This window comes from Elephas maximus, chromosome 18, assembly GCF_024166365.1.
Source record: "Elephas maximus indicus isolate mEleMax1 chromosome 18, mEleMax1 primary haplotype, whole genome shotgun sequence".
Taxonomy (NCBI): domain Eukaryota; kingdom Metazoa; phylum Chordata; class Mammalia; order Proboscidea; family Elephantidae; genus Elephas; species Elephas maximus.
Window position 1 is genome coordinate 77,281,612 of NC_064836.1, and position 11,831 is coordinate 77,293,442.

Genomic DNA, 11,831 nt, shown 5'->3' on the forward strand with positions numbered 1-11,831 from the left:
CAACCGTGTATTCATAGACTTGTGGCAGCTATTCTGATTCGGATGAGGATGGGCTTTTTATTATTAATTTCCAATTTGTGAATGGATATAGGAACATTACAAATAGCTAAGTTTCTAGAACACAGAACGTTCATGTTAATGGCACTAACGGTATATCCTCCTTCCGAGTACATTTTAGTAAAAACCGGTTGCCCTGGAGTCAATTCCAACTATAAGAAGTGGGAGGGAGGCTTTGATATTTTCTAAGCCAAAAATGTTATATATCTAATGAAACATACACTGCTCTATGTATGTTCTAATCATGGTGATAGCTGTAGATAAACATAATATTTTGTGGAAAAGTAAAAAGGGAAATGTTACATTTAATTCATCAACTGTGACAGCACTAAGATCACTGAAAGCATATTCCAACATCTGATACGGCTATTTTATCAGTTCAGGGAAAAAGACCTTTAAAGCCAGGATTAAAACAACAGTTAACGTGTAAGCTGTCACGCTCCTCCTTAATACTCGGTCAGGGTGCAGCCTACATTCTCAGGTCTTCTGAGGGTGCTCTCAGGTCTAAGGGGATCATGAACAGGTTACTGCGGAAGGCACGTGTCTCCTGATGCTCACTTCTTCATTAGCTTACCGAGAGATGCCAACAAAGATCCTACAAGTTCACTCAAGGTACGCTGACTTCACACATTCAATTCCTACTATTTACCAAGCTTCTGTGAGTTTTTGTCTGAACAGAAAGTACCTAAACGAAAAACATCCTTATCTGGCTATATAATGCAACTTTGTGATAAAATTATCCACATTTCTGTATTTTGTTTACGCATGTGTACTTTCTGTACAATAATACAAAGAAAGCCTGAATCAGGGTGCAAGGGCCTTTTCCCACCTCCATTTCAGATCTCAAGCAAGCGTATACCCCACCCTCTCTAGGGAAGCATTCTCTGATTCCTGCAAGCCTGGTTCCCTCTCTGAATTCTCACAAGGTTACTTATGCCATTTTTAAAGTATGAATTCCTTTCTGCCTTTTATTTTGTACATGCACCTTATGTATGTACTAAGTTATAAGAAGCTGGGAGGGGGACAGAGGAGGAATCGCTCTCAAGACAGTAGACGCTTGTTATTTTTGGTGATGGGAGAAGCAATACCAAATGTGGCTGAAGTGTGCACAACTTGACCAAGGTAACTAATGACACTAAGAAATACATAAAAGTAACGGATGATTTTGGTAAATGCTGTAACATACACAATTTTGCAACAACAGCAAAAGCAACCAAAAAATATGGGTGTGGTTACATAGGTAGACATGTATGCATGTATGTGTACAGGAAGGTAATGTGTGTAAATATGGGTGCAGGTATAGGTGTACATGTAGGCACACACATATGTACATACACACACACGTATATTTGTGCTGCATAAACAAACAAAAACCCACTGCCGTCGAGTTGATTCTGACTCATAGCAGTACCACAGGACACAGCAGAACTATCCCATAGGGTTTCCAAGGAGCGGCTGGTAGATGTGAACTGCCAAACTTTTTGGTTAGCGTCTGAGCTCTTAACCACTGTGCAACCAAGGCTCCTTGTACTGCATTCATGTATATAATAAAGCACATAGGCGGCACAGTTAAAAATACCTCCAAGACATAACCAAATACCTCATGGAATTGGCTGACTGGATTTGAAGGCTTAGGAAGGACCATAGTCTCATGGGACAACTTGGTCAACTGGCATAACACAGCTCATAAAGATAATGTTCTACATCCTAGTTTGGTGAGTAGCATCTGGAATCTTAAAAGCTTGTGAGCGGCCATCTAAGATACAACTATTGGTCTCTACAGGTCTGGAGCAAAAGAGAAAGAAAGAAACCGAAGATTCAAGAAGAAACTAGTCTAAAGGACTAATATGAATGACGGCCTCATCTATCCTAAAATCAGAACTAAATGGTGCCCAGCTACCACTACTGACTGTTCTGACCAGGGACATAATAGATAGTCCTAGATAGAATGAGACAAAAAGGTAGAAAGAAACTCAAATTCTTAAAAAAGCTCAAACTTAGTGAACCAGCAGAGACTAAAGGAACCCGAGGCTATTACCCTGAGATACCCTTTACATTTTGTACTAAAACCACACACCAGAGTTCACCTTTCACATAAATAACAGACTGGCTCATGAACGGTATCATCTGTGATATAAAAAATCATCTATATGAGATCTAACGGTCAACACTTACTCCAAAGCGAAGATGAGCAGGGAAGCTAGATTAACGGAAACACAACAACCAGAACAGAAATCATGAGAATGCTTATATATTGTGAAAAATATAACCAATGTCACTGAACCATATGTACAGAAATTGTTAAATGGGAACCTAATCTGCTGTGTAAACTTTCGCCAAAAACAAACAAAAAAATTTTTAATAAAAATAGTTATAAGAAGTTACAAGCTTCTCATGTATACAAACTATCTACCCACTGACGTGAAGTCAATTTCGACTCATAGCAACCCTATAGGACAGGGTAGAACTGCCCCATAGGGTTTCCATGGAGGGGCTGGTAGGTTAAAACTGCTGACCTTTTGGTTAGCAGCCAAGCTCTGAGCCACCCTATCTAACTCAATGAATCCTTGTTACAAGAATGCTGTATACACTGATATTTGCTTTGCAGTGTCATAAAACTATTCCATTATAAACTGTTGAGGCACAGTTTTGGTGCTTAAACAGAAAAATTACTTATCAAAACACTCAGCAAAAACACTCCAGAACATTACCAAAAGACAAAAGGAAAATCTATATGTAGAATGGGAGGCAGGACTAGGTCACCCCTCAAAGGTATAGCCAAACAATAAGAACAATTTTTGCTTACTTGTCTCCAAAAAACTTTCTCCAGAATTCAGCGGCGTCTGCTTTTGTGATACGAAAGTTATCTCCCTGGAATTGACCATTGGGAAATATTGCTTTGATTTCTGCCAGCATATGACTGAAGATGAGGGAGAGTTTTGTCAGATTTCTTCTGTAGACACAAGGGGGGAAAATGAAGGGAAAAATTCAATATACATATGCATATAAGTTTTAACAGGAATGGATATTAACACAAATAAAATTATGCACAGTATGCATCCACCTACGTCTTGGTGGTCACCAGGTGACCTCAACTTAATCACCCCCCTAAACACAGTGTTCATAAAACAATATACACTCCCATTTCTAACAGATTATCATTTTATTATTCCATGTATTCATTTAACACAGGCATAAACAGGATAAATTATGTTACGGCATTGATTTCACTGTCTAATGGGAGACATGTATACCTACAAAAAATGGTAATTGAATACATATGCTAAACACAAAAGATGGAGTGCCTATATCTACCTGGGAGAGTAAGGAACGATGTAACATCAGAGGAGAATCTAGAAAGACAAGTAGTTGTTTAAGAGACGAAAGACCAGGACTGGAGAGAAGAGGAGGGAGGTAAGGTGAGGCAAAGGTATTTTGGGTTGTAGGAACAGCACGTACAAAGGTACAGAGGTATGAAACGGAACTAAGTACCTGTGTAATATCTAACTTGATATGGCTAGCACAGATGGGAGGGAGACAGGAGGAAAGGACATAACACCGGATGCAGAAGTTTGGTTGGGACAGGACATAAGGAGATATCTGAATCAACGAGTAAAGTTTTGCCAAATACACTTGCCAGTCCTCCCTAAAAATTAGACTTTCTGATGATGGGTTCCCGATATGGGCAAACTTTAGAAGCAACCTGCCCAATGTGAATGTGTTTCTCTGGTTAAAAGCTACTATTATAAGTAATAGGGAGTGGAATGGATTAAAAAGAGTAGAGACATGATCAAATCTCAATTTTAGAAAGAAAAACTTGTGACAGTATGAAAAATGGATTGGAAGAGATGGAAAGGCAGGCTTCCCTCTATTCTAATTTCCAAGTAAAGTTCCGGGGATTCTGACATTATTTAAAATATGATTCAGACTTCGAAATAGTATATCACTCCAGTCATTTAAATCATTTTGTAAGTTTTTAACATTAATTATGTTAATGAGCCAAAATTGCTAGTGCTAGACACTAAAGTAGGTGCCCCGGTGGTGCACTGGTTCAGAGCTTGGCTGCTAACCAAAAGGTCAGTGGTTCGAATCCACCAGCCACTCTGCAGGAGAAAGATGTGGTAGCCTGCTTCCATTAAGATTTATAGCCTTGAACTACTTTATGTGAAAGGAAAGACAACACACAATACAGGGCAGGTCAGCACAACTGGCCTAAAGCAAAAGCAAAGAAATTTCCTGAATAAACTGAATGCTTCAAAGGCCAGCGTAGCAGGGGCGGGGGTTTGAGGACCATGGTTTCAGGGGACATCTAAGTCAACTGGCATAATAAAATCTATTAAGAAAACATTCTGCATCCCACTTTGGAGAGTGGCGTCTGGGGTCTTAAACGCTAGCAAGCAGCCATCTAAAATGCAAAAATTGGTCTCAATCCACCTGGATCAAAGGAGAATGAAGAAAACCAAGGACACAAGGTAATTACAAGCCCAAGAGACAGAAGAGGGCCGCATAAACCAGAGACAACATCAGCCTGAGACCAGAAGAACTAGATGGTGCCCGGCTACAACCAATGACTGCCCTGACAGGGAATGCAACTGAGACCCGTGACGGAATGGGAGAGCAGTGGGATACAGACCCCAAATTCTCATAAGACCAGACTTAATGGTCTGACTGAGACTAGGACCCTGGTGGTCATGGCCCCCAGACCTTCTATTGCCCCAGGACAGGAACCATTCCCAAAGCCAACTCTTCGGACAGGGATTGGACTGACAGTGGGTTGGAGAGGGATGGTGGTGAGGAGTGAGCTTCTTGGATCAGGCAGACACTTGAGACTATGTTGGCATCTCCTGCCTGGAGGGGAGATGAGAGGGTAAGGGGGTTAGAAGCTGGCGAAATGGACACGAAAAGAGAGAGCGGAGGGGGAGAGAGCAGGCTGCCTCATTAGGGGGAGAGCAACTGGGAGTATGTAAAAAAAAAAAAGAAAAAAAATCTTTTTAGCAAGGTGTATATAAGTTTTTGTGTGAGAGACTGACTTGATTTGTAAACTTCTACATAAAGCACAATAAAAATTTAAAAAGAAAAAAAAAAAGATTTACAGCCTTGGAAATCCTATGAGGCAGTTCTGCTCTGGCCTGTGGGTCGCGATGAGTTGGAACTAACTCTACAGCAAGAGGTTAAATACTACTGAAACAAAAAATACTAAAGGAACTGGTCTTTTTAAAACTGACCTTGCTTTAAATTCCTGTTTACTCAGAATCATATAACTCAATAAACCAAACCAAACCCGTCGCCCTAGAGTCAATTCTGACTCATAGCAACCCTACAGGACAGAGGAGAACTGCCCTATAGGGTTTCCAAGGAGCAGCTGATAGATGTGAATTGCCGACCTTTTGGTCAGCAGCCAAGCTCTTGAACATTGTGTGACCAGTGTTCCTGTAACTCAGAAGCTACATATATATTTCTACCCTGAGGCTTCAGCTGCTTTGTGGGGGAGGGGGGTGTCAAGTTGCAGGAACAGATGGGGCAATTGCTTCGGGGATCAAAGAAAATGTAAAGGAAAATTAACATTGGAAAACACAGCAAATTTGCAATGAGTATGAATCCATGTGGTGTTTCAACGGACATTCCCATTTTTTGTTTTCCCATTTTTTCTTGTGTATTTTTGTTCAATTACTTTCAAATAACACACACACACACACATCTGGGACCAAAAAGACCATATATATAATGTACCGTCAATAAGGTCAATGGGTGAGTTCACTCTTTTTTATACATTTAAAAAAGAAATCTATAATCTATCATTTCCTAAATAAGATGAATACAGAGTAAAAGGAAGGTACTCATGATAAAAAGTGGAAAAGATAGGAAGAAGGGAAAGCAATGAAGTATAAAGTATTTTATATCTCAATAAATTCACTGCTATTTGAAGAACAAATGCCTCATTTCCATAACCTGGGTTTTCTAAGATAAGCTTTAGAGAAAAGGGGATCAGTATCTCAGCCCTTATTTTAGTGTCAGAAAAGCAATCACAAATAATTTGCAAACTGTTATGGTTATACATGATATTTCATTATTTAGATTCATCTCACTTCTACACAAAGCCTGACCCAAGTGTAAAAGTCCTGTAACAGCTGAATCTTTGATACTGCCCTGAGCTTCTAATTTATGTCAACATACCCTCATTTAAATGATAGTAGATATAAGATATCCAGTATGAGGAGATGACAAGTGAACTGTGACTTATGTCAAAGGAAGGACTTGTGTCCAAAGGCAAAACCAACTCACTTTTGAGATCTGAGTATAAAGAAGAGCATAAAGTCGCTTTAGGAAATCTGCATTGAATTCAATTTCCCTAATTAGGCTAAAAGGATAATTTTTCAACGAACACCCAATTTATACATAGGGAAATAGAAAACGGAATAGAAGGAAAATAGAAAAATCAAGATGGCTATAATTATGGTGAGCCAACTGTTCTTTATTTTCTGAACTGATTACTCTCTGTCCCCTTGCTTCTCTGTTCTTTAATCACATCCAAATGTTTTTCATTTTTACTGGTTAGATCTAAAGTCTGACGCACCATGCCAATGATTAACCATTTTGCACGGTTGATTGACTGGGTCTGAAACATTAAACTTTAAAAACAGAAATAGTAACATTTTATCTTTATGATTTAGGGTATATAAGCAATAGTAAATATAACTAATTCGCTATTTAATTATAAACTGTGTATAAAGTTCCATTTTCTTGTTATTTTAAGTGGATCACCGCATTTTTGTATTTTTCATTCAACTAAAGCAATAAAAAAACATTTTGCATTTGGTCTTTAAATAAACAAAATTCATGTTTTAAAAATATGTGAATGCATCAATACTGTTACTTTATTTTTCCCAAATAATAGGATATGTATTTATATCTATAGTATATTTCTTTTATATTTAATTTATATGTATAGTGATTAAGAGTTCAGCCGCTAACCAAAAGGTCAGCAGTTCAAATCCACCAGCCTCTCCTCGGAAACTCTATGGGGCAGTTTGACTCTATCCTATACGGTCACTATGAGTCAGAATTAACCCGATGTCAATGAGTTATACATATATATAAATAATTATTCTGGAAATCTATTATTTAAAACATTGACTGAGAAAGACTGCAATCCATACGAAGACATGAACAGAACAGACCTGACAGCTAATTCTACTAATATTTTAATTTATTATCATAGTAAAAGAGTTTCTCTTTTCTATTACTTCTACTGTTTCTTCTGTTTTCTATATGTTGTTATGCAACGTGAATTTTCTTTAATTTCCACCACACTGTAAACCCAATTCGGAAAATAAAATCCAAGAATACAGTCATCCTAACCATCTAGACATAGGAAAGAAAAAAGGCAACAACTATACATCTTTGCAGATGACATTTATTTTCCTATTATGAAAATTTTCCTTGCTTAGACAGTTTTCCACAAACCCACTAGTTAGGATTTCCCCTCATCTCAAAGTCAAAATGATGATTCCTTAATAGAGGATCTGACATTCACTAATTAACGTGTCTTGTCAGTTTGTCCTACTCTGGGGCTTGAATGTTGCTGTGATGATGGAAACTTTGCCACCAGTATTCAAACACCAGCAGGGTCACCCATGCCAGAAAGGTTTCAGGTAAGCTTCCAGGCTAAAGCAGACTAAGAAGAAGGACCTGGCGGTCTATTTCTTGAAAAGAATTAGCCAGTGAAAGCCTTATGAATAGCAGTGGAACACTGTCTGATACAGTGCCAGAAGATGAGCACCTCAGGCTGGAAGGCACTCAGAAGACAAGTGACAAGAGCAGCCTCTTCAAAGTAGAGCCCACCTTAGTGACATGGATGGAGTCAAGATTTTGAGACCTTCATTTGCTGATGTGGCATGACTTAAAATGAGAAGAAACAGCTGCAAACTTCCATTAATAATCAGAACCTGGAATGTACGAAGCATGAATCAAGGAAAACTAGAAATCATCAAAAATGAAACAGAACGCATAAGCAACACTATCCTAGGCATTAGTGCGCTGTAATGGACTGGTACTGGCCATTTTGAATCAAACAATCATATGGTCTACTATGCCAGGAATGACAACTTGAAGAGGAATGGCATTGCATTACCGTCAAAAAGAATATTTCAAGATCTATCCTGATGTACAATGCTGTCAGTGATAGGATAACATTCATACATCTACAAGGAAGACCACTTAATACGACTGTTATTCAAATTTAGTCCAAAGACGCTAAGACCAAAGATGAAGAAACTGAAGATTTTTACCAACTTCTGCAGTTTGTAATCAATTGAACATGCAATCAGGGTACACTGATAATTACTGGTGACTGGAATGTGAAAGTTGGAAACAAAGAAGATCAGTAGTTGGAGAATACGGCCTTGGTGACAGAAACAATGTTGGAGATCACATTGTGCAAGACCAATTACTTCCTCATTGCAAATACCCTTCTTCACAAACTTAAACGGGTATTATACATATGGACCTTGCCAGATGGAATACACAGGAATCAAATGGACTACATCTGTGGAAAGAGACAATGGAAAAGCTCAATATCATCAGTTAGAAGAAGACAGAGGCCGACTGCAGAACAGGCCATCAGTTGCTCATATGCAAGTTCAAGTTGAAAGTGAAGAAAATTAGAACAAGTCCATGAGATCCGAAGTACAACCTTGAGTACATCCCACCTGAATTCAGAGACCATCTAAAGAATAGATTTGACTCGTTGAAGACTAATGACCTAAGACCAGACAAGTTGTAGAATGACACCAAGGACATCACACATGAAGAAAGAAAGAGATCATTAAAATGACTGGAGAGGAAGAAAAGACCAAAATGGATGTCAGAAGAGTCTCTGAAACTTGATCTTAAAAGTCGAGTAGCTAAAGCAAAAGGAAGAAATGATGAAGTAATAAGAGCTAAACAGAAGGTTTCCAAGGGCAACTCAAGAAGGCAAAATAAATATTATAATGACGTGCAAACAGCTGGAGATAGAAAACCAAAAGGGAAGAATGTGCTAGGCATTTCTCAAGCTGAAAGAACTGAAGAAAAAACTCAAGCCCTGAGTTACGATACTGAAGGATTTTACGTGGGAAATATTAAATGACACAGGAAGCATCAAAAGAAGATGGAAGGAATACACGGAGTCACTATACCAAAAAGAATTGGTCGACATTGAACCACTTCAGCAGGTAGCATATGATCAGGAACTGATGGTGCTGCAGGAAGAAATCCAAGCTGCACTGAAGGCATTAGTGAAAAACAAGGCTCCAGGAATTGATGGTCCAGATGCTTCAATAAACATGCAGTGCTGGAAGTGCTCATTCGTCTATGCCAAGAAATTTGGAAGACCGCTACCTGGCCAAACAATTGGAAGAGATCCATATTTATGCCTATTCCAAAGAAAGGTGATCCAACTAAATGTGAAGTTATGGAACAATATCATTAATACCACACGCAAGTAAATTATTGCCGAAGATCATTCAAAAGCAGCTGAAGCAGTATAACAACAAGGAACTACCAGAAATTCAAGCCGATTTAGAAGAGGATGTGGAACAAGGGATGTCATCGCTGATGTCAGATGGATTCTGAATGAAAGCAGAGAATACCAGAAAGATGTTTACCTGTGTTTTATTGACTATGCAAAGGCATTCAACTCTGTGGATCATAACAAATTATGGATAACATTGCGAAGAACGGGAATTCCAGAACACTTAATTGTGCTCATGAGGAACCTGTACATAGATCAAGAGGTAGTCGCTTGAACAGGACAAGGGGATACTGCATGGTTTAAGGTCAGGAAAGGTATGTGTCAGAGCTGTATCCTTTCACCATACCTATTCAATGTCTATGCTGAGCAAATAATCCAAGAAGCTGGACTATATGAAGAAGAACGGGGCATCGGGACTAGAGGAACACTCATTAACAACCTGCGTTATGCAGATGACACAACCTTGCTTGCTGAGAATGAAGAGAACTTGAAGCACTTACTGGTGAAGATCAAAGACCACAGCCTTCAGTATGGATTACACTTCAACATAAAGATAACAAAAATCCTCACAACTGGACCAATACACAACATCATGATAAGCGGAGAAAAGATTAAAGTTGTCAAGGATTTCATTTTACTTGGATCCACAACCAACAGCCATGGAAGGAGCAGTCAAGAAATCAAAAGACACGGTACATTGGGCAAATCTGCTGCACAAGACCTCTCTGGAGTGTTGAAAAGCAAAAATGTCACCTTGAATGCTAAGGTGCGCCTGATCTAAGCCATGATGTTTTCAATTGCCTCATATGCATGTAAAAGCTGGACGACAAATAAGGAAGACCGAAGAATTGACAACTCTGAATTGTGGTGTTGGCAAGGAATATTGACTATACCATGGACTGCCGAAGGAATGAACAAATCTGTCTTCGAAGAAGTACAACCAGAATGCTCCTTAGAAGCAAGGATGATGAGATTATGTCTCAAGTATTTTGGACATGTTATCAGGAGGGATCAGTCTCTGGAGAGGGACATCATACTTGGTGAAGTACAGGGTCTATGAAAAAGAGGAAGACCCTCAATGAGATGGACTGACACAGTGGCTCTAACGATGGGCCCAAGCGTAACGACGATTGTAGAGATGGCTCAGGATGGGGCAGTGCTTCATTCTGTTGTACACAGGGTTGCTATGAGTCAGAATCGACTCGATGGCACCTAACAACAAATTAAGAACATATTTCTGTTACTAAAACTCCTCTACCCTAAAATAACTAAAGAAATACAAGTTTGTCCACAAAGACTCAATAAAACTTTAATTTTATGTGGAATTTTAAAACATTACTTCTTTCACTGATAAGATATATTTTATTTAAACTACTTATTAAGAATCGTCCATTAACCATCACAATATAAGCTATTCTAATATGTTTTGTGTGAGATTCTGTTTATAAGAAATAATTTGAGAATAAAAGTCTTTTAAAATACCAAGTAATCAAAAGCACCTTTTAGATATCAATCTTGGGCAAACTAGTAAAAAATGTTCATATTAGAGGATCCTTGAAAAAGAGGCAAGAAGGTGAAAATATATGGGAGGAGGGAGGAAAAGAAAACCAGCTAGATTATATATGAGAAATGTATCTGCAACGTCAAGGATATCACCTAAGAAGCAATGTACTTCTTTTATCCTGAACTCGATCACCTAATATTGTATTTCTTTAAGCGTATAAATGACTTTCTCCAAAAGGCTAGTTATGTTACTGAACAGAATGTGAAACTGAACTAGAGTTGCCATTGTTGATAGTTGCCAACTGCCATCCAGTAGATTCTGACTCAAGAAGGCTCCATGTGCATTTGTGCAGAGTAGAACTGCTCCACAGAATTTTCAAGGCTGTGATCTTCTAGAAGCAGATTGCCAGCAAACACTCTAAGAAGACTGAAGGTTAGGTAAGCTTTGAAAGATGTATTAAATTTGAAGGATGAACAGAAATGTATCAAGATTTGATGAGTAGTACCATAAGCTGCAGGAGGCACATGAAGGCAGTAATCTAATTAGACTGCATGTGGTCCTTGCATTTTCTTCATTCAAGAAACAATTGTGCCATAAATCAAGAAATAAAAAGCTGTGAAGGCCGGATTAGTGAAAAACTTTCAGAAATACTTTCATTTCAGCGAGGTCCCAAGTTTGTGGGACAGTATAGCTTTTAATAGATGAAATGGGAAACCCCATTTTATCCAAAAACTATTACATTTAAATGCTAGAATATGC

The 11,831-nt window shown here is 38.5% G+C and overlaps 1 protein-coding gene across 4 annotated transcripts in view; it reads right to left on the reverse strand.

Moving 5' to 3' along the window:
- Positions 1 to 10,996, reverse strand: part of CBLB (Cbl proto-oncogene B) — a 135,619-nt gene extending 124,623 nt beyond the window's left edge. For 2 of the 4 annotated variants that reach the window (XM_049858191.1, XM_049858189.1), the window contains exon 1: positions 2,864 to 10,996. In XM_049858191.1, the coding sequence (XP_049714148.1) occupies positions 2,864 to 2,973 (110 nt within the window). In that variant the 5' untranslated portion in view covers positions 2,974 to 10,996. The remainder of the gene's footprint in view (positions 1 to 2,863) is intronic. The other 2 variants (XM_049858190.1, XM_049858192.1) reach the window with 2 other exon arrangements.
- Between the last annotated feature and the right edge of the window lie 835 nt (positions 10,997 to 11,831).